At 36.9% G+C, this 22685-nt stretch overlaps 2 protein-coding genes and 1 long non-coding RNA gene across 6 annotated transcripts in view; 1 reads left to right on the forward strand and 2 right to left on the reverse strand.

The window, feature by feature from the left end:
* Nucleotides 1–1090: 1090 nt before the first annotated feature.
* On the reverse strand, nucleotides 1091–3466 carry LOC134225103 (mortality factor 4-like protein 1). 2 transcript variants are annotated; one of them, XM_062704887.1, is made up of 4 exons: nucleotides 3341–3466; nucleotides 3110–3212; nucleotides 2929–3046; nucleotides 1091–2271 (listed from the first exon to the last, which is right to left on the reverse strand). In XM_062704887.1, exons 2-4 carry the CDS (start codon nucleotides 3135–3137, stop codon nucleotides 1254–1256), a joined length of 1164 nt encoding a protein of 387 aa, XP_062560871.1. In that variant the 5' UTR covers nucleotides 3138–3212; nucleotides 3341–3466; the 3' UTR covers nucleotides 1091–1253. The 2 variants fall into 2 exon arrangements, with proteins under 2 accessions (XP_062560871.1, XP_062560870.1); XM_062704886.1 differs by lacking the exon at nucleotides 3341–3466 and having other exon boundaries at nucleotides 3110–3247.
* The window catches only part of LOC134225105 (putative peptidyl-tRNA hydrolase PTRHD1), a 52512-nt gene continuing 33287 nt past the window's right edge, over nucleotides 3461–22685 (forward strand). For all 3 annotated transcript variants that reach the window (XR_009983165.1, XR_009983166.1, XM_062704889.1), the window contains exon 1: nucleotides 3461–3655. Coding sequence is in view for 1 of the 3 variants with exons in the window: in XM_062704889.1 (XP_062560873.1) it covers nucleotides 3461–3655 (195 nt within the window). In the remaining 2 variants the exon portion in view is untranslated. The remainder of the gene's footprint in view (nucleotides 3656–22685) is intronic.
* On the reverse strand, nucleotides 18223–19436 carry LOC134225106 (uncharacterized). The gene is made up of 4 exons (XR_009983167.1): nucleotides 19073–19436; nucleotides 18898–18999; nucleotides 18543–18784; nucleotides 18223–18379 (listed from the first exon to the last, which is right to left on the reverse strand). It is a non-coding gene; the product is annotated as an uncharacterized LOC134225106 (long non-coding RNA).

Raw genomic sequence — 22685 nt, forward strand, 5'->3', positions numbered from 1 at the left:
CAGCTTCGGTGTCCTGGCTGTCGCTTTCGTTGTCGTGATGGGGCTCGTTGAACCGGATTGTAACAGGTGAACTGGCTCCTTGAACCACTTTCGGATTTTGTGATATCCACTTAGGATTTTTTCCACTTGTTAACAATTAACGATTTTCACCACTTGTAACTTATACAATTCCCACTTTTGGCAAGGTCCCTATTCGGGCGCCAGTTAACTTTTTTACCGGGGAGGTTCTTTTAAAAGAATGATCCGAGTCGGTCGATGGTAAAAACAGAACAGACTTTATTCAAGGTTCAAAACTCAAAATGTAATTTCAGCGATGACGGTCCCGCGGCGGTTGAGCCCACTCAGCATAGATCGATCGGTGCCCTCGACAATGTTGTGATTGTTTTTATCGGCGTTCGTTGTCCCGGCGTTCGTGACCCACTTGAGAAGTGCTGATGCTGCTTGTAGAGTTTAATGTCGTTCGTCGCTATGTGTTAACTCGTGCATGTGGATGTGTGCTCGGCGTTGCGGTTTTCTTTCATGAAACCGCGGCACCCGTGAAACTGTATACTGCAAATAATCACATATCAGTCCCATTTTTATTTGGTATTGGGACAAATTTGGGACTCGTACATGGATGCTTAGGCATGCGTTATGCAGAGGCGCCAGCATTGTTCAGAAATGCGACCCACCGTTTCGGATTTGTGATTCGACCAAACAAAACAATAATAATATTATTAATTATTAGCTTGCCGATATCCTATATATAGTTAACTACAAAAACAGTATTATTTTGTTCTTGCAGTTAATTACATGATATCGGCAGGCTAGTATTTACGTTTCGGCCACAATCGCATCTTTAAGTTTAATTTCAAGAAGCTGCATCGCAAATTCTCGAGTGATGATGATGGTTTGTTTTTGAGGGATATTAACTCAGGCGGTCATTCATCCCTAATGTTCTCGAGTGAGCACACACGATTACGGAAGAGTATTTGCTACATAATGTTTCTATAGTTTCTGTATTTGGTTTGCTTTAGCAAGCCACCAAAAATTGATTTTGGAAAAAATCTTCATAATTCTTAATAGAGCAGAAAACTAATAAACAAAAAAATTGAATTCATAATCGCATGTATTATTTTCTATTGTAAAATAAAACTAGACATTAAGTGATTGTTAATTTAAAACAATACAGTCATAATCTTAACATAAGAAAGTCAATATTCTTAATACACGATTCATTTATCAATTTCGAAAGGCCGTAATTTAATCGAAAATCATTGAGCCTTTCTATGATACTCCGGGCTGGTGTTGACGTACTGCTGCATGTTGAACAACGTTGAACTGTTCTTGACCAAGTACTTTAGAAAGTCCTGAATGTGCCCGATCAGCGTCTGGATGGCCTTCTCGTCCAGGGCCGTGAATGCCAGCATTGAACCCAGTTTCACGAAGAGCCGAAGCAAATGGAATGCTCCGTAGATCTTTGCCATCGGACGTCCCGGATGGTTCTGAATCATCTCGGCATATTGTGGACGTTCGAATTTGTACAACAGCTGCGAACCGAGCATAACGTTGAAGTACTCAATGATACCGTTGGCGATGTCCTGTACGGCGTTTTCCTTTGTTGCCGTTGAAGCTTTGCTAGATTTCTTGTACTGGACGTAGTTGTCCACAATCTCATGGACCGTTGTTTTGCAGGGAAGCTCCACTAGTTTATTCTGTCTCGAAATTGCATCCCAATCGTCAACCAGCCACGGCTTCAACTCGTCGGGAATTTTGATTTTTACCTCTACCTTAGAGACGAACTGTTCCTCCGATTCTACGTTTGAGGCAGTGGTGTCGCTTCGACCTCGTTTCTTCCGGCTAGAAGCAAGACCTTCTCCGCCATCTTCCGATTTACGTTTCTCTGTGGTTGGCGCTTCCTTCTCCTCCGATTTGTCCTTGGCTGGTGGGGCAGGTGTGTTTCCCGCTTTTGTCGAAGCTCTACTACGACTGGTAGATGCAGTGCTGGATGAAGTGCTCGATCCGGATACGGTCGGAGTGACAGATCCAGATGCCGGTGCAGTGGCAGGAGATTCTTTGTCTTTTGCAATCTCTTTGGAAGGTGTCGAAGCTCGCGAGTCGCTATCTTTGCTCGAAGGCCCGCCGGTGCTGGTGTCTGCCTTTTTAGCCTTGACGTTGGTCTTTTTGTTCTTCGCTGCTAAGGACGAGTGTAAATTGTTTACTTCCTGCTGGCGCTGAACGTTCGCTTCGTTGTATTTCAGGACACGATTTTCTGGAACCCATTCGTCCCAGCTAAAAATAAGGAAACAAGTGTTAGAAAACATTACAATGAGGGTGCGAAAACGATTTTTCCAAATTGCTTATCATTTGCAATGATATGGAAATGCTAATATCATCTTCCAAACTCGGACGTACATGTTCATGATAGCAGCATGCTGATGTCATATTAGAAATTCGGAGACAGTACTCGTCGATAGCAAATCCTTCCGCACGCGATGGCATATGAGCAAGTCAAACCACCTTCCTTTTGCCAGTGGAGATATATCAGCTTCCACACTGATATTCTTCCCTCCCCCTTCATACGGGAGCTTGGCAGAAGGAAGGTCGTGTGATATGTGCCATCACAAATATTGCCCTCCGCTCGCTTTCAAATCGACTTCTATAAAAACATTCTTCATGCCTGCCGTATCCTAACGGAACTATCAATTCTATACTTTCGCCTCTAATGCTATCATGAACATGTACGTCCGAGTTTGGAAGATGATATTAGCATTTCCATATCATTGTAAATCGTTTAACTTCACGTAGAAGTAACACACACGAAATCATTAATTTAGTGCTTATCATTTGTTAGCCAATTTTCTCAAAACCAGAATTTATTACCTAACATATTAGGATTTTAAAATGTTTCATGGGCTCCCTAACTTTCTAACAAGTGAAATTACTTACTTCTTATTCCAGCCAGCGTAATGAATGAAATATTTAACTTGTTTTTCCTTCGTGACCATACTTTTCAATAGTTTGGCTTCGTAGATCAGCGGCCCATGGAAGCAGAGAACCTTCTCACCTGTAATGAAACCGATCATCGTTAGTTGAATTACACGTTAGAACAATTTAGAAAATCAAATACCTTCTGTAAATTTCAACTTGGGAGGCATTTTACAGCTCAACTGCACTTCAATAAGCGACTGTATTTAATTTATTCCACTTAATTTGCAGCAGAATTCACGATTCTGTAAACAATTTTGTTCTGTTATTTTGTTTTGATTTGATTGAAGAGCTTTCACGAGAGCGACGCGACGGACGGACAGAAAACTTTGCCACAGTATATTTCACTATCTTGATTATTCTATCGACGCACCCCTCGTTTCAATGTTTTGATTTCCCCGCTTTTGGTGAAGTTCAGGAATTGGAATATCGCCGGCCGGTTTGTTTATCGGAAGTGGAAGATCTCGTTCGGTCTGTGCGGAAGTTTTGCACAATGTCCTCGAGTGCAGCAGCTAAACTGATTCAGTATGTGGTGGTAAACGGGGAGATTGCCAAAACATGGCCAAAGGGAGCAGTGATAGCACAGTGCTGTCATGCGGTCGCGGCTGTTTCGCACCTCTATGCCACTGACCCGGATACGGTGGAGTATTTCAAGGATTTGGACAACATGCATAAAGTGGTGCTTGAGGTAAGTGGCGGGTGGGTACCTTATACGAAATAGTACCTGTGGAAATAATTCATACCCACTAAAAATGGAATTTCCTATTCAATTAGGGGAAAGGGGCACGATATTAATATATAATTAGTTAATATAGTATAAATACAGTAGAAAACCGAATTATAGCTGCTATTGAAATTGGATTTTTCTCACAAACCATACGTTAAACCTAATTTCGGAAGTAGTGCGCTCTATAGCACATCACCAAATGAAAACAGCGCAACACTTCCGAAGTTACGTTTAACGTACGAATTGTGAGAAAAATCCAACTTTGTTAGCGGCTATAATTCGGATTTGCACTGAATTGATAATAGTATAAATACGATGGATAAACCCTGATTAATCCAACTAGCGGTAATCGTACCTTTTCCGTACATTGAATAAATAGTAGGGTAAAATGCTCAATAGTGGAACCCTAGTAGCAGAATTTTGCTCTTCATGTCATAAGGAGTATTAATTTTCAACATATTAATTTTGCTTGATATCTAAGGGTCTGTCTCATTTGGAGAATTAAACTTAAAAGTGACAGTTCGAAAATTAAAAAATCACCCCGTTATAAGAATGGCTGGTGCTACCCAGCAATTCCAACAAGACATCGATGGAAAATGATTCGATATCTGTCAAAAGTAATCTTGCTCTGCGAGCAGGGTTATTTGATAATTATTGAAATGTCACTTTTAAGTTTAATTTCAGTTTAATTATCCAATTGAGACAGACCCTAACAACAAATACTCGACGTTATTTGTTAAAATTAACATTTTAAAGTCTGACTGAACTCGCTCCAAAATATTCCTGTAATGGACACTAGTGTTTATTTTTTATAGAATTATAAAAAATCATCTAATTTTACTTTCCATAGCATTTCTAATGCATGTAACCAAATCATATGACTAAGGTAGGTTCTCCAGAAGGAATTTCATATCAAAATGTTTATATTATGCTAATAATGTAAAAATAGCTGGAGGGTCCACTATTGGTTGGGGGTCCACTATTGGGCACTTTACCCTATTTCATTACTTTTGAGCCCACAATCTTACCCATTTCTAATAGAAAGCCACAAGACAGAAAAAAAATCCCCATTTAATGCTGCGAATAAATCGGTTGGAGATAAGTGCCTGAAAAATAAGCTAGGGTATCCAATCATGGTTTGAACCAAATGGCGGGTTTCAGATGAGCCGTCAAAATAAAGTTGATTTATTTCATTAAAGAGACATGTTAGAACTGCGATTTCTAGTTTGTATGGAAGCTTAGTTCATTATCTTTCTAAAAACATTCCTGGGTGCACATATTTATGCTTGGTTTCATTAAAAAAAATTAATAATTACATAACTTTGATTCGTACCATGGTTTGAACTAAATTCGTACCATGGTTTGAACTACTACAGCAGACAGCAGCTCCTAAATATAATACTAATCACATGCATGAAACTCTGAGGAAATCTATAAGCAAATTTGTTTTACTATTACGGAGAAAAAGAAAAATTTGGAAGGCTACGCGGAAATAACGCGCAGAGGGCAATCTCCGCATAGAACAGATCATACATAGTGTGCGTTGAGTTCAATTAAATAATTAGAACAAAATCAATTGTCATTAAGTTCCAACAATTTGAATGCGGTTTACATAAACATGGAATAATTATTCCAACACCAAAGACTAATTAGTCTTTGTCAGTGCCCTACCAATAATGTGTGAACAGGTTCAAAATGTAGTAAATTGATCCTTTGGCCCGTTGTATTATGAAAACCTTTATATTGAAGCTAATATTACCCCAAAAGTGTTAATAATTATGTTGGTGTTGACTGCATAAAAATCTTATATACATTGTTCAGTACTTCAGGCAGTTAATCAATTAAATATGTTTTATTATTTATACTTCATAACAATATTGTAAGAATGCTTTCCTATAGTTTCATGTCCTAAAACTGTTATACATATAATGATTGGTCACAGGCGGCTTAACCTTCCGGACTCGCATGGTCCTGAACCACTCACGCAGTCCCTCCGTTCTTGTGAACGACAAGCGTGCTTTTTTCGAAGGTGTTGGACTACGGTGTCCCGGAAGGTTAATGAACCTTCTGCCTTACCATGAGACCATCGTATCAGGTCTGTTAGAGAGTACTACCCAGCACCAGGATTCGGGCTAATGCGCTATGAGCGTAGCCCAGTCGCTTTGGTAGGGTCTGCATGCAGATACTTGTTGATTTTTATATAAACCCGCTGCCAAACCCAACAGCTTAGGCAAGCTCCACAACTCGTAGTGGCCAGGGGAGGGGTCGTCAAGTCCTCGATACCCCCCTAAAATCCATAATCTTTACCTATAAATTTCATTGAATCTTCTGTTCGGTTATTTTTGTTTCGGAATTGTGCGATTCCTCACTGGCCATCGAATAAAAAGAGGCCTCAACATCCCCACTAATCCTGTTCCTCTTCAAATTTATTTATTTAGAAATGCCAAAATCTATATACATAAAAATGAATTTCTGTCTGTCTGAACCTTATAGACTCGGAAACTACTGAACCGATCGGCGTGAAAATTTGTATGCTTTGTAGGTTTTTGGGGCCTGGGAAGGTTCTTAACATGGTTCGAGACCCCTCCCCACTTTGGAAAGGGAGACTCCCATACAAATGAAACTGAAATTTTTGCATAACTCGAGATCTTATCAGAGAATAAATGAATTTTAGGCGAAACTAAGTTCGTCGGGTCTGCTAGTTATAAATATAAACAAAACATTGGAAATTTAGCATGGCTGTCGTCAATCACTAGGCCAGGAAAATATTCATTTAAGGCGCTTTGAATTTTCCAGCATTCCAAATTTTTCTTGCAATGCGTAATATTCATCTTCTCGCATTCAATTAGTAACTCGAAACGTGTGAAAATCTAAATTATCGATATGAAAATTGCGATTTTCTCATATTGGAAATGTAAACAAAATGCTCCAGCTATGCGCATGCAGCGCTCCTAGCGGATAGCAGCAGAACATGACTGCATTTACATGTTCAAACCATGGTACGGATTTAGTTCAAACCATGATCAGTTTTTACCTTGTATAAATGTTACTATATTAACTATTTAAAACTGTTTCGGATTATTGAAAAAAGTTAAATTTCTAACAGATGGCAGCACGATAGACCTGTTCCGTCAATGCCTCAGAGCGTACGTCATTTCATGACGTTTCGTGTATTATCAGTTTTCTGATTATTGTTTGTAAGCAAATGGTGAAATTTCTTTTGTTCAAAATGAACATAAACCGGAAAACATAATCGAAAACAGTGAAAGAACTGCGTGACGAGCTCGGAGAACTTAGCGCTAAGAAAACCGGAAATAAAGAAACAGTATCATAACGATTACATCCAATTTCAGCTTAAACAACTGGCAAAGCAATAGCCTGAACTCAACTCTAATATCTGCATAGCCAGTACTTGCTGAAGATGATACGTCGTTCAAGAATCCTCAGAAATTTAGCTCTATTGAGAATATAGATAAATTGGCGTTGGGTTGGTTGAGCTTCGAGTGCATTAGAGAATACTTTTCGGTTCGCAATTCGTTGAAACGCTTTAAGGAGGGACGAGCTCCACCTTGCAAACCATCTTCACCAAATTGGCTTTTCCAAAGTATGCAGGTTTTTTTTTTTAAATAATGATTTTACCATAAATGTATCTTCAACTTTCAGACAAGTCTCAACAACATTCAAGTAAGGTGTTTGAAAGCAATGAAAAAGGGAGTGCAATATCGCGTGCTTGTGGAATTATCAACCACAGAGCATTTCAAAATCTACTTGCCAATGTCCGGCGGGTCAAGGCAACTCCGTGGCATGTAGGCACGTAGCTGCTCTGTTGATCTGCTTAGAGTGTTTATTTGAGATATGCAATATGTGCAATGCTGTGCAGTAGTGTGATTTCCTGTATAATCAATACCAACTAATATTATACACCACCAGTACTCAGATGTGGCGCAAACCTCCAAAGCTGAGCGACGAAGATCAATCCGGAAAAACCATCAATGAGTTGTTTGGTTGTACCGGCGTATTAAATACAGACAGAACTCCTTGTACTCAGTTTACAAAATTTGCAGTTGATGCTGCACTCAACATCGGTTTACATACGAGTTTCAATAGGGAAAGCGAATGTAATATGATTGCTTTATACAACGATCACGATTACACCACATTTCCGTTCAAGGAGTACGTGGATCGAATTAACATGGTCACGAACGAAGAAATTGGAAATATCGAGAACGAAACACTTGACCAGTCGAACAATCCAGCGTGGTTTGAATACCGGAAATCTAGGCTGACAGCGTCGAATATACACAGCATTATCACCGCCATGCAAACAAGCGAGAGGAATAAAAAACCGCCAAGTTGTGTACCAGCAAAGAAGAGTTTTGAAAAGCTTATTGGACCAAATATACCCTCTTTGGCTTGGGGACGTGAAAAGGAAGATATTGCTTATGAAATGTTCGTAACATCCCATAGACAATATGACTTTCGAAAGTGTGGTCTCTTTATTGACCGTGAACGGAATTATCTCTCAGGATCACCGGATGGAATTTCTACTTGTGGAAAATTCGTTCTAGAAATCAAATCGCCCTACAGCATTCGAAATGAATCACCGTCGTGTGCTTCTTACTGGGATAAAGAAGGAAATCTAAAAAAAAAGCATCCGTACTTTTCCCAAGTGCAATACTAGATGCATGTAAGACGATCCCCACCGATGTGTATCCAAATGAGTGTCTAGTATAGGAACGAAATGCGTTCATATTTTATTTATGCACTTGTTCTCGCACCGGTTGTTTCTATCAAGGTTGTTGAAGTGCAATCATGCTTCGCACCGGTGGTGAATATCCGGTTGCTATTGAGGCAAACACGGAAATAAATAAAATCAGGAAAAAAATATTATTTATTTTCAAATCTTTCAGAACGCGCTCCAACTTTTGTAATATAAATATGTGCGTAATGCATTTTGTGATTATCAGATTAGCTAGACACACATCTGCTAGGTGGCGCTAGCTTATATGCAACAACTTTGTAGAAGATGGCAATATTCTTAAGATTTCAAGTATCGAAATATCTAACCTTTTAGGTTATTTCCAATTCACTAGCGCCGCCAAGCGGTTGTATTTCAAATTAAACTTGTTTTTGTCATGATGGTTTTGACCTCCCAAACAACTTTGTAGAAGACGCCAATATTCTGAAAATTCCAAATTTCGAGATATCTAACCTATCAGGTTATTTCATATGCACTAGCGCCGCCAATCAGTTGAAATCCAAACTAAACTGACCTCCATCATAATGGTTTTGATCTGGGTGCTGCGGATAGAGCCGCTTTTCTGCGCTCAAGCGAGCAGAGGGATATTTTGAAATCACTCCCATAAACAAAATTATTTTGCAGTTACTTGGCTGTCAAACATTTCCCGCTCTTCGAATTTCTCTTTCCACGCTGCACGAGGGCGCACAAATGCGCTAGACTCTACATGACTTTACGATTGTTTACATACATTGATGCTCCAATCAGATGCTGAATCTCGTGAAATTTCGTAACGAGTCCTTTTTAATTGCATTCCCACTAATTTTCCACTCGAAATATAATGTGAGAATATTTGTTACAAAGAATACAAAACTCAAGCAAAGTTTATTTTTATTTTTTCCCAAAATAATAACAATACTTCTCAATATTAGATCAGAAACGAACATAACCACAATCTTCAATGTTTGGCTCCGGCACAATAGAAAATTTTGGCTACAGTTTGACAACCAAATCGATTCTATCCGCACCACTCGGGTTTTGATGATGAATAACCGAACAATTTTTCAGAAGGCGGCACATTTTTTATTTATGCGTTACTCTTTATTTCCGTGTGATGTTTTGGCAACGGTTGGAGCGGGTCGCCAAATTTGCCAACTCGCTATTCACCGAAGGTTGCGTTTACATTTCCCAAACCCGTTTACCAACGACCGGTGCGAGTTCGCGTCATGATAGAGGTTGCTATTTTGGCTTTATTTACGCACTGGTGGGGATCGTCTAACAGGAGCAAACGAATGCTTTTTGGTGGTCTATACCGAGAAGGGTATAAAAGTTAATTGTATTGGTTATGATCAATGTTTCATATCATCCACTATTGAACTTATTGACCATTATTACAAATACGTTTTTTGTGAACAATACTGTGTCAAGTTTGGTATCAACTTTTAGTTCTGCATATCAAGTTGTAAACTTACGACGATAACAGAAAAAAACAATGCTAACAATTAAATCAACAAGTTTTTTATTTACATCAACATCTTCTTATGGCACACCCTTACAAATCGGCCTTTTGAAATTCGTCAATTTGAAAGTTACAGTAACAATTTTATCTGCCAAAGGATATAAGAAGTGGCTTATTCTCTGAGTTAAAATTCGATTATCTTTTACTAATCCAATTATCCTTTCTACCTCAACTCTTCGACTGGCGATAGCTCTAGTATTGGCCACTTCTTTTTCTGACAACTGCTCTCCACGTTTTGATGGGGGTTTGTTTAAAATTATTCCTTTTTCAGCCATTACATCACTTGTCATCCTCTGTCAGCTAATACATAGCCACCTTTTGATAATAAGTCTAGTAAACCTGATTTTTCAACAATTATGTCATCTGTAGCTGACCCTCCAAATAGAGGGCCAAGAAAAATAATCAAACCGTTCTCATCAATACCCACAAGTACTTTAAACGTATTTCGATGCTTATAGGTTGACCACGTGATTTGTTGTTTCAATATTTCAGAAGGTTTGTCGACGACAAACTCGGAACAATCAACATCAAAGTTAGCTGGAGCTGACTTTTCAAGGAAATTCCATAACAAGGCCAGTTCTGATTGTTTTTCTTTAGCGTTAAGCAAAAAATATATTCAAATTGATTTTTGTCGAATCCAGTCAAATAATGCAGCTCGTCTGACGTTGTGAACTCTATGTTCAATGCTGGACCCATATGCTGAAATTGATGGTTTCTTCGTTTTACTTTGGGCTTACAAGCAGTGGCATCTGGTTCCTCTGTAACAATATATCCTTTAGACGAATGCGGAGGGATCGGTGATTTATGAGAAAGTTCTAAATTTTGAAGAATTTTTGTATATTCGTCAACTGTGTCTTCTATGACAATTTCACCGACAGTGTACACCTCGTCTTCATCCAACGTTGTTAACGAACGTAGTTGCCCCTGCGTGTCCAATACGACTTCATTGTTATCTTCAAATAATGGCGTGTTTACTGCATCGTGGGTGTTCTCAATGGGGCCCTCCTTAACCGCGCGGTAAGACGCGCGGCTACAAAGCAAGACCATGCTGAGGGGGGCTGGGTTCGATTCCCGGTACCGGTCTAGGCAATTTTCGGATTGGAAATTGTCTCGACTTCACTGGGCATAGAAGTATCATTGTGTTATTTGTGTTAATGATATACGAATGCAAAAATGGTAACTTGGCTTAGAAACCTCGCAGTTAATAACTGTGGAAGTGCTTAATGAACACTAAGCTGCGAGGCGGCTCTGTCCCAGTGTGGGGATGTAATGCCAATAAGAAGAAGAAGAAGAAGAAGAAGAAGGGTGTTCTCAATAAATTCATTTTTTATTGTGTCGATCTTCAATGAATCCTAAAATATATTGTGTCCAAAGAAATGAATAATTTATTTTTGAATATTCCCAGTTTTGATACTTACAGGTGACTTGCACAGCCTCTTGTTCGCAGTTTCCATGTATCGAGAGTTTTCTGACCGTTTTCTTTTTACTACATATTGAGCTGGCGGGCCATAATGATCCATATTTAGGATCGGGAGATCGGTTTGTCGACTTTGAAACGTTCTGCACACACTTCCGTTCCTTTCCACTTCAAACCGGATTAGAATATCAGGTATCGCATCACTCCTTAGCAGGGACAGAAAAAGTCATTTCAACTACACTCAAACAGCTGACATCCAACACAAAATCAAGTTGCTAGTCCTTCCCGAATTTGTGCACGAACAGCAGCAAGCGTCGACTCTCGGTGTCAGCGTTGTTTTGTGCGGTGTCAAAATGAATCTTCAGCTTGGCACATTGATATTCAATTTGAAATCTCAAAATTTGAATATCATTTCGTACTGCGGTGCATGGATTCAACATTTTGAAGTCAGATTCCTAAAATATATGCATCTGTTTAGTAATTAAAGTAAAATAATCATCATTTATCGGTACAAATTAACCGCAATACAAAATATTCATTTCAGCCCCGTTAGATATTCATTTTTTACGTTCGATTATCAATCGGCTATTGAAGATCGGGCGGTAAAATGAAAGTTTGACAGCATGCTGCGAGATGTTCGTGCCTGCATCGCCGAGCATCTGATCAAAACAAACACGAATCAATGACGAAGCTGCCTACTGAGCATCGATGCAAGTGATAGTAAAACGAAGATTTCCGTCCTTGCTCCTTAGTCTCGTGAAGCAGCTACCTATAAATAATAAAAACAAATATGTATTTCTCTACCTGAATCTCTGTAACTTAATTTATCATACCTGAAGGACAAACGGTGGTTTCGTACTGGTGCTCGCTGAAATGACGGCTACAAATGCGACTTCTGCCTGACTCAAAACCAGCTTCACTAATATTCAAAATAGCCAACCAAGACGACAACCGATCCGGATCCTTTGGAAAACTATGTAATTTAAGTTCCTCTGTAGTTTTATTTTTCTTAATACCACACAATTTGCAAGAGAAAACCATGTTTACTTTTTTGCAGGTCGATGGAAATACTGCTTATGTTTGTTTTGGGTTTGTTTTCAAATGTCAAAACAGAAATCCAGTTCAACTTTCGAGAACGTTTCAATTAGTAATTACGTATTCTGTTTGCGTAAATACTTGCAAGAAATTATTTTTGTCTTTGCGGCGTGGATACGAAAAAATCGCACATATAAATGAAATATGCTAATTCTGGCTTCATTATAATGCAGATTGTGTCATATCCTTAGTCATATCAATTAAATAAACTATATAGTTATTAGATTGATAGAGTTATTCCTCATATGGTACTTATGAAAAGTTATACGACATTTTTCATTGGATTACAACGACATCTATTATTTTTGCCTTGCTTTCATAAAATTTCATGAGATGGCGCTTATGTATACCCCTGTTGGAAAACATGAGCCAAGTCTACCTAAAATAATCCATTGTATGATGACGTCAATCGATTACAGATGAAAATAGAGCTCTTTTGATATATTGATCTCACTCCTGTGTCATAAAATGCGTCCTTTACGAGCTTTTTGAAATTATGCTTCTAGTAGGGGGGATTTGGCGCAAATTCAGGACGTTTTTAAATCGCTTTATTTTATTACTTAAACTATATGTACGAATGTTTAAATAAACTCTATCACTTCCAGTATACCTAAATATTCCATTCATACTATTTTAGGTTCATTTCCTGCCAATGAGATGGTAATTTCTACTGATTTCAAAATGGTTCAAACCATGATACGCTTTTCACTAGTTCAAACCAGTAAAGAGTAAACGCGACGTGCGATGCGACGCGACGCGACAGTGCAGTTTGATAGCCTGTTGATAATGATCGCGTCGCGTCGCATCGCACGTCGCGTTTACTCTGGCGGGCACCTTAGCCCGATCCGGCCAATTGTCAATAGGCAACAATGGGACAAGATTCCCAATGCAACTTATTGCGAGCAAATCGCACAGTATTGCCACATTTCCATCTGTACCAGGGCTTCAAAAATATTTCTCATATGTACCGAAATATTCAAAATCTGTTCCAGACAGAATGGGAAATTTATGAGTAAATGAAGTTGATGATGATGCTACTACCATCTATTGTAGCAAGGCACCTGTCTATAACACATATCTGACAAACGATTTGATCATGTTTATGGGAAAGTGGGGCAAGATGGTCATTCTAAGCGTCAATCTTTATCCAGTACTAGTCGAACCGGCAGACGTTGTCCTGCATAGTAGGCGGAAATGCGCGTTCCGAGCTGCCCATGCGAAATTCCCATACGATTCATAATTTTACTTTTTCACGATTTACTCAACTTACTAATGATTTTCGAGTGAGGAAATATCATATTGAGATGAGTGACGTTTAGTGCTCGCACACTAATGTGCACTTCGGCATGTGTAAATACATGTTTGTTTTCCTTCTGCTCATAACCTCAAAATTGATTGGGTCATCACAATGATTGCAAAGGAGTCAAAAAATATATGGAAAATATACTCATTTTAACCCAAGCATTGTTGAGTTTCACCATCTAGGAGTGTTTGTTTTCCTTTTATCGCCACTCACACATTCGGTCGTGAGAATCTCAATAAACCCGCTCATCAGCTCTGCCTTGGACCCAGGGATGCCAGATGATATTTTTATATGTCTTCACAGTCGTTTAAAAATATCTTCAAATGTCTTCAATATTAAAATGCGATTATCAATAGGTTCAATAGGTTTGTAAATTCAATAATCTCCTTGTTTTACTAATGGTGAATAATGTTAATTTTTTTACATACAAATAGTTAGAGTTCAAGAAAATATTCTTTAAAATTCTTTATTTTTTTTATAACGAGTTTCCCCTGGATTTTGTACTGAGTCGGATTTTTATACTGAATTTTTACGTGAAATTCTTCCAAATTTATTTTTAAAGAATACCAAATTAAGATTCAAAATTTACTGTGAAATACTTGAAGAAACATCCAGAGAATTTTCTAAAGGAACTTCCGGTAAAATTTCTAGATCAACTTCTGGATGAATTCCTGATGGAGCTTCTTATAACTTATAACTAATTTCTTCTGGCTGAAGCTTCTAATTACTTCTTAATTTTCCGAGGAATTCCTGTTAGAACATCCAGAATATTTACTGAAGAAACTTTCGGGAAAAGTTCAGAAGAAACTTCCGGAGGAATTCTTGGAGGAACTTAAGAAGGAATTCCTGTAGAAACTTCAGGATGAATTCCGGAGGTTTTTTCTGGAGGAATACCTGAAGGATTTTCCTGATGAATTTCTGAAGGATATTCCTGAGGAATTATTGAAGCAATTTCCGGTGGAATTCCTGAAGAAACTTCTGGAGAAATTCTTGGAGGTAGTTCTGGATGAATTCTTGGAGGAGCTTCTTGAGGTATTGCTGAAGAAATTTTCGAAAGAAATCCTGGAATCCGAAATACCAGATGAATTTCATAGTATATACTTCCGGAGGCATTCTTGAAAAGTCATTCGGCAACTTTCTTAAAGGATCTTCCAGAGGGGGATCCCGGAGTAATCCCTGGTGGAGCTTCCACCGCAATCCCTGATAAAAATTCCTGGAAAAATTACTGGAGGAATTCGTGAAGGAACTACCGAAGGAGTTCTGGAGGATCTTCCAAATGAATTCCTGGAGGATTTTTCGGAAAACTCCCTGAAATTCCGGAAAATTTCCTGGAGGGATTACAGAAAGAATACCAGGACGTTTTTTTGAAGTACACCTGTGTAATTCATAGGGGAATTCGCAGAGAAAACACCGGAAGAATGTCTAAAGATTTTTCTAGAAGAATAAACAAAGGAATTCAAGGAAGCATTTAACGAAAGTGTGTAGCAAGTTTCCCTTGAAATTTACCTTGACAATTTCAATTTCTTATGGACATTCGTAAGAATTTTCTATGAAATTTAATTGAGACAATTTTCTTGTGGAAATTAAAGTGCATTTATTGTGGGAGTTGTGGAAATCAAGATGAATTTTCCGTTTAAATTTTGGAGGATTTCCTTTATAACTTTTTTACGGAAATTATTAAATATAAATTTTGTACTGAATTTCCAATTTCAATTCTCTTGAATAAAGACAAGAAATTCCTCATAATTTTTATCGGAAATTCTCCTTATTTTACACGAACAATTCTTTGAAATTTTCACAGAAAATTCTTTCAAAAATTCACGGAAAATTCAAAGAGTTTTCCGTCGGATATTTAGAAGAAAGTCACATGGAAATACCGAAAAGATCAAATGAATTCAGAAGGAATTAAGAAAAAGTTCAGGTTCCAGCTCAACGGTTGAAAAGATTAAATCAAGTCATAGAACAGTTCAATCTATTTTTGCCGTAAATTAGATCGGTCATTGCGTTCCGATGTAATGATTGAAATACCTTTTTACATATACGGCATCGGGATTTTTTTAACCAGCACTCAACTCAAAGTTAAGTGCGGATGAGGCCAAAAATGCGTTGCATTTATCAGCCTAGGAATGTATTTTTTATGTTTGAGATTCTAAGCCCGAGACAAAGACTATTATACCTTTTGCATTTTTTTTGTTTAATATACATGTAGAAGTCGCAAAATTATAAGTAATATATAAAATTATATTTTCTCTCGCTGGCTTATTGATTGTCTTCAAGTATCTTTGAATAAGTAGATAAGTCTTCAAATATTTTGAAAAGTCTTCAAAATGTCTTCACGAAATAAATGTCTTCACAGAGATTCAAATGTCTTCAAATCGAAGACATGTCTTCAAATCTGGCATCCCTGCTTGGACCTATAATTCTGGATTCCCGAAAGTCAAAAAAATATATGAGTCTATTGATTTGTTATTGTTTCTCTTGCATTCGCCATAATTATAATAATTTATATGATTCTGCCCTGCTTTCAAATAAGCATTTTTATTTTCTAGCTGAAGATGTAAAAAATCAGAAACACAAAACTTGAAATGCTAAACCTGCTGTGTACCATGTGTTACATCAGATTGTAGTCTAATATCTTATAATCCCTCTTTTAAACATATCCATTTAATTATAGTTTGTTAATATATTTTATAACGATTCATGTATACATAGGCTGACCATACGTACCGTATTTAACGGGACAGTCCCGTTTTTTAGACCTTATTGTGCTGTCCCGTCGTAATCTAAAAAATCTTCAATTTGTCCCGTATTTTTATTGATTCTTCCAAAGAGCTCCAAAATATTATTCAAACAAATTTAGGCAATTATTTTGGGAATCTAAAACCAAATGTGCATTTTCGATTATTGAATTTTTGAATCTTCCGAAATAGGAAATTCATTTTTTTTTTCAAATCTGCTTTACCACATATTTTTCAATAATTTGATTCGAAATATAAGTCTTTCTAAATAATTCTGAATATTTCGAAATCATTCATTATAAAAAACGACGGCATGAAAAAAATAATTTAAAAATCAATTGAACAAAATCGAGTTTAAGGCAGTTTCGAACCGAGGGAAAATTTAGACGTACTTTAAACCTAGTTTACACATCAGGAGCTTGTCTGCAAATTGCGCTCCCATGTGTGTGGACGGGATTCATTATGATATTCCGTTATGAAAAATTAGAAATTCTGTTCCTTTGTGTTTTTGTCCACGTCCCTTTGAAGAGTGAAATATTTATAGTTGAGGTTGAATATTTTTCTACAACTAACTTAATACAAAAGAATGTTATGGTGGTGAATGACTCACTCTAAAATATTTCTGATTGCTTAAACGAAAAATGAAAATTAAGCCCATAAATTTTGAAATTTTTAAAACTTTTAAATTATATCACAAGGTTTATTGAGATGTCCCGTTTTGCAAACGCGTTTGTCCCGTTTTTTCACCGAAATGATCTGGTCAGCCTAACATGTCAATTAGTCAATGTCCAGTTGACAAAGTAAAACCATTTTGTTATAAAGCTAAGCACGAAATAGCATTGTACAGTAATACCACAGAGAACAGACGTTCATCTTTGATCGTGAAGTTGTGTAAAGCTTTGTACTGGTCATTTTGAAGTATGTCGTTATGCCCCCGTTACGCGGTGCTAGTGTGCTGATAATGTTGGTAAAAATTAGCCGTATTTTACTTTTCAGCGCTAGTGTTCATTCCGATTCACCACTAGATGGCAGCATCACTTTGTTTACGTAATGTAAGCCAACGCCTTTGGTGAGATTGTGTTTGTATGTCGGGCAGCCCGCGTTGGTGGCGCTGCGGAGCTTTACACACGTTTTCAACAAAATTTTGTATGAGCCTCCATGTGCCTCCATGTCTTTTCTCTGTGGTAATACCAGCGCACCATGGACGCGGGGCTGATTCACTGTGACCATCATCACAATCAGTACCAAAACACTCAATACATATTTATGTACATATCAGATACACAGGCGGATTTATAGACTCCAAACGTCCCTTTTACCAGAGCTTAGCGGACAATATTGCCTTCGGTCGGACGGATTTCCTTAGCAGTAATTAAGATACTACACAGAAAGAAAAACCATTAATGAAATTAAAAAAACCATTGGTTAAAATAAAAAGTTGCGTTGGTTCTTTTTCGTAGAGAGTTGCGTATGTTTAAAATAAAAGTGCAACAATTTTCACGCCAACGATGGTTCAAAAGTGACATGCCACTCTGAAATTAAAAGTTCGAACTTTCAAAACAAAACTGTACAACTTTCAGATCCATAAATGATCACACTGTTGAAAACAAAGTGGAATATTTTCATTTAGAAAGTGGATTTCATTTTGCTTCAAAAGGAACCTCCCACCCCTCATCAACCAGTATTTTTTCATTACATTAATTCAACCATTGCAAATGTTTACCTAATTTATCCTTTTTATTTCATAATTTCAATCTAAATATAATTTCTTCTTTCTTAATTTAGCAGCTCTTAAAACTCGCTCAAAGTGATCATCTTCACTCGTCAGGATGCGTTTCGTGACATGTAGAAACTGTGTATATCGTTGCCATTTATCTGTAGGAAAAGAAATATCACATAAGAACCATGTCTTGCGCCGATTTCCAACAGAAAAAGAAGCGCCAAATTTCTTTCTAATTCGGAGTTTGGCGCTGCTTGTACTAGTAACTTTTCGTGTTACCGACACTTTAAATGCTTTTGTTTAAAAATTATGACTTACCTGCCGGTGAGATAGCCCAGCCGCACCCAGCAATGACAATACAATCACGTTGGCTAGGCATTTTTATGCAACGGAGTTTCTCCGTTCCACTGCGATTTAGTGCGCTTATCGTATCCGGTTTAGCGTCATTTTAGACATGATTTCAATTCTGTCTACCATGGCCTGTTGGATTTGATTTCCCAGAAATCTTCGAATCTCCTAATCCGGTGAAATCGAGTTGCTCCACTTTGCAAGTCAGTAATCTGAAAATGAAAAACAAGGGAAACTATTTATTTTCGTGAAAATTAATGCAAAATCTATGGCATCGCAACATCGTAATTGGCCAATAGCGAAAATAATCTGTAAAGTCAATTACCAGCAAGAGTTCCAGTGGAAGCACCATCTTTGCACATTTGTTTGACGTTCCAGGTTTGGCAAAGCTGGAACATATCGATGGCGTATTTCGAGTTATACAAAGCTAAACAAAATGGTAGATAATTGTAGGAAATGAGATTATTCGTTCTAAATAATATTTAAGAGCACAAACTTACGATCAATAGCAGGATCAATGTGATTAGTTGCGAAAAAAAACCGCGGTCCGCGGAGTAAAAGAAATTTTCCGTGCTTTTTGCTGCAACTAACTTTCAATTAATTCACCGTGCGCAAGAGAAGATGAAAATAATTCAAATCCACTCTTTCTGTCATACGGCAAAAATATTTTGTTGTTTCGTTGTTGATGTGACACTTTCACAGTTTTTTTGATAAAAGTGAATACTTTTGAATTCACTCGGAGACCCGACGAAGAATACTTTTCAATTAAATATTTTATTTTTGTTGCGAATATTTTTACTCTCAATTTAAAGAAAAATAACCACTTTTCATAAGTAAAGTACAAGGCATTTATGTACATCAATGTTCGTTTTTTCTGTGTAGTTTTAAATTGTCCTCCGCCACCTTAAGAATAAGTTTTGAGAAAGAGTCTGTGTTCTTCAAATCCGTACAAGTACTTCGAATTCAAACCGGGTCATTTAACATTCAGTGTATTTTTGAAATGCATTTAAGGGTTAGACGACTCTTAATCCTGGAGATGACCTAGTTCTTAATACAGTTAGCAATACCGCCCCAGGTAGACGTATATTCAAAGATTTATATCATATCCAGAGCTTAAAATATTCATCTTCATGAAGCAACTTCAGTCCGAATTTTGACAAACATCGCATGACTATTCAAAACATAGAATGACATAGTCAGACGACTACTCCACGAAATCATTCATTCGACTGTCACTGAATGTGTTTACTATGTGCAGAAAAAAAACATAATTAGCATTGTTTATGTTGATGTTTACCGCTGAAAGTGCCTCGCGGATGAAAATCGGATTCAGTCCTGTGTGATAAACCACTTTACTCATTTAAAACGTGTTCAGATTTCAGATAATTTATCAATTTGTAAAATGTGCATAAATATTCAATGACTAATATTCAACTGAATATTGACTGTCCAGAGCCGACTATGAATGCGTCGGAAGTGAACTGACAAATGAAGAAAAATAGAATTCACTAAAAAATTTCGAATATTTTACACTCTGATTCATATCGCTCATTCATATGATTCATATCACTCATAATCACTGTGAATCTCCTCAAATTATTAATGTAGATAGGCTATAGCTTTATAAAAGCCTTGGTAAATATCAATTTGTGCTGAATAATAAGTAATTTTGGCTTCCAACATTAAATTATGTAACTACAAAATTATAAGAAAATTCAAATTTCAACTAAACCATCCCGCATAATTGTGAACCATAATTGGATGATCCCTCAGATCATTTATGACTGTATATAATGATATCCCAACTGTTCTGATTGCTATCTAAACATATGATAAACTAACCATCTCATAAATGGTCTTCACAGTATGTTATATTGTGTTTGGCGAATCAAGTATATGGGTAATGGGCGGTTAAGTATAATTACCATATAAAAACGTTCATTTTTCAGTACATATTTTTCGATGCACAATACATGGTTTGGTTCATTTACAATCTCTTTTTTACAGATAAAACAATATGGGATGTAATCTGTACATGGTAGAATGATAAAAATAAAAAAAATACGCGCACCATATCTCTTATTTTTTATTAGTAGTGAAAGTATTAAATAAATTCCCCTTGTTTAAATAAAATACACCATATTTTCATAATTTATATATGTTTTATTAAAGTAAATCCGATGTATTTATGAAGTACGAGAAAACAATAGCACTTTATACTTTATTTTATACAGTAATCAAATAGCACTTCATACTGTTTTTTTCTGCAGGGAGCCTGGAAAACAGCCATCCTCATCTTACAACGTTGACTGCAAAAACGAAGAAAAGAAATATGCTTATGAAAAACATTGCAGAGTGTAATGTTTTCAAAAGAACTTACCCATAAACAGTTTTACACAAATATCAATTTGAATTTCCATTGTCTCGAACGAGGTCTAAAACTGATGGATGAATGGAGGGATGAATCTGGGAAATAATCAAGAAAATTATCGAGGAAATTATATTGTATTCATCATTGATCAAAATTTAAATTACTATAATGTCATTACCAAGATCATTACTTACCTTCCTTGGAAATTTTGGAGCAAAAAGCAATTGAATAAACCGATGAAAAACTGATCGTAAAATAATACATGACGCTGTTTCGATCGAAACTACAAACATGGCTGCTCCACGGAAAAACAACTCTGCCGTATTTCGAAATTTACGCACACTAAACCCAGAAAACAAACACCTATCGTATGTTTATCATTGAACGATATGATTGGTTAATGTATTCGTGGAATCACAATGTTGCTGAATCTGTTATCAGTCATATGGGTCATTCCATATGAAGTGACCGAGAAAAAATGCAAACGTGCAATCGACTTTCTTAGAATTGAATGAAATTTTGACCAATTGTTTATGTATGGGTTATACTCCAAAAACCAAAATTTCGTGGTGATTGGACCTCCCCACGATTAATAAGACCTTCCCCCTTTTCGGACAAATGTATGAAACTCATCATATTGTTTTGTACATATCTCTGGAACTGTGAGGTCTATAATGAATCTAAGGTAACCATTCGAAAGAAGATTTTTCAAGGAATTCATAAAAAAATAATTTGTTGGTGTGCAGTGTTGCCAAATGAACAATTTTTAAGTTTTTGTGTGAAAAATGCATTTTTTACCCAATGAGTATATTTTTATTCAGGAAATAACCTCACCAACGTGTTCTTTGACCATTTTTACATTGGAAAAGCTTAAAACCCCGAGGTACTATGTTCCGATTTTGAGATACAGGATTTTAAAAATGAAAAGTCCTTTTTTCACTGTAAACATTTTACTGATTTCCGAACATACACACATATACGCATTGACACATACATAACACACATACACAGCACGATTGGTTGCTTCCCCACTTACAGCATCGCGTTTGAAATTTATATGGAGATTAGTATGGAAAAATGTATTTTTTGCATTTTTGCTCCTAGCGGCTTTATTTTATCGTTAATTCAATCATCTGACTCAATACTGAGAGATGCTGAAGAATAAGCATTGCTGGAAATATTACAACGCTTTGAAGATTGATTGTTGAAATCATATGCAAGAAATCAATGTTTCTGCTAGCACTATCTGGTCAACTGTCCTTACTATGTCTGAAACTCGATTATGCATATGTACAACATGTGATGAATTTAGTTCGGAAAAGGTTTTGGAGGTTAACCGCCCTTCGGTGGGCTGTCCTTGTTAGACGGAAAACCATTTCTCTTTCCAGAATTTTCCATTAAAAATTAATCTGAATAACTACAATTTGTTCCTCAGCACTAAACGATTAAAATTTTTGAAATAACACTCAGTTGAATTATTAGTACACGTAGTTTGGCAGTTCTGGTAGAATAAACAATTTTGGTCGTCGTTCCAGCAAGGCTCCTTCTTCTGCAGATTCTGGAGATTTTCGGCATCCTTAGGGTCAACTATTAAAAATTAAAGCAATATGTCACATGGTTTACGAAAATCTGAATTCTCTAGGAGTAAAAAATGTAAAAAATATAGCGAAAGTATATTGGCCGTTAAACAGCAAATATTATCCATTTATTTTCAAAATTCAGCAAATAAAATCATTATCTCA

Source organism: Armigeres subalbatus, chromosome 3 (genome assembly GCF_024139115.2).
Source record: "Armigeres subalbatus isolate Guangzhou_Male chromosome 3, GZ_Asu_2, whole genome shotgun sequence".
In the NCBI taxonomy this organism is placed as follows: domain Eukaryota; kingdom Metazoa; phylum Arthropoda; class Insecta; order Diptera; family Culicidae; genus Armigeres; species Armigeres subalbatus.

Excerpts from the sequence above, each read along its gene's own strand:
- LOC134225103 (XM_062704887.1), bottom strand. The coding sequence starts at position 3,137 with ATGCCTCCCAAGTTGAAATTTACAGAAG. Across the intron at positions 3,047-3,109 it reads CAAGTTGAAATTTACAGAAG|GTGAGAAGGTTCTCTGCTTC; the intron begins GTATTTGATTTT and ends GTTTCATTACAG. Across the intron at positions 2,272-2,928 it reads TACGCTGGCTGGAATAAGAA|CTGGGACGAATGGGTTCCAG; the intron begins GTAAGTAATTTC and ends CCTTATTTTTAG.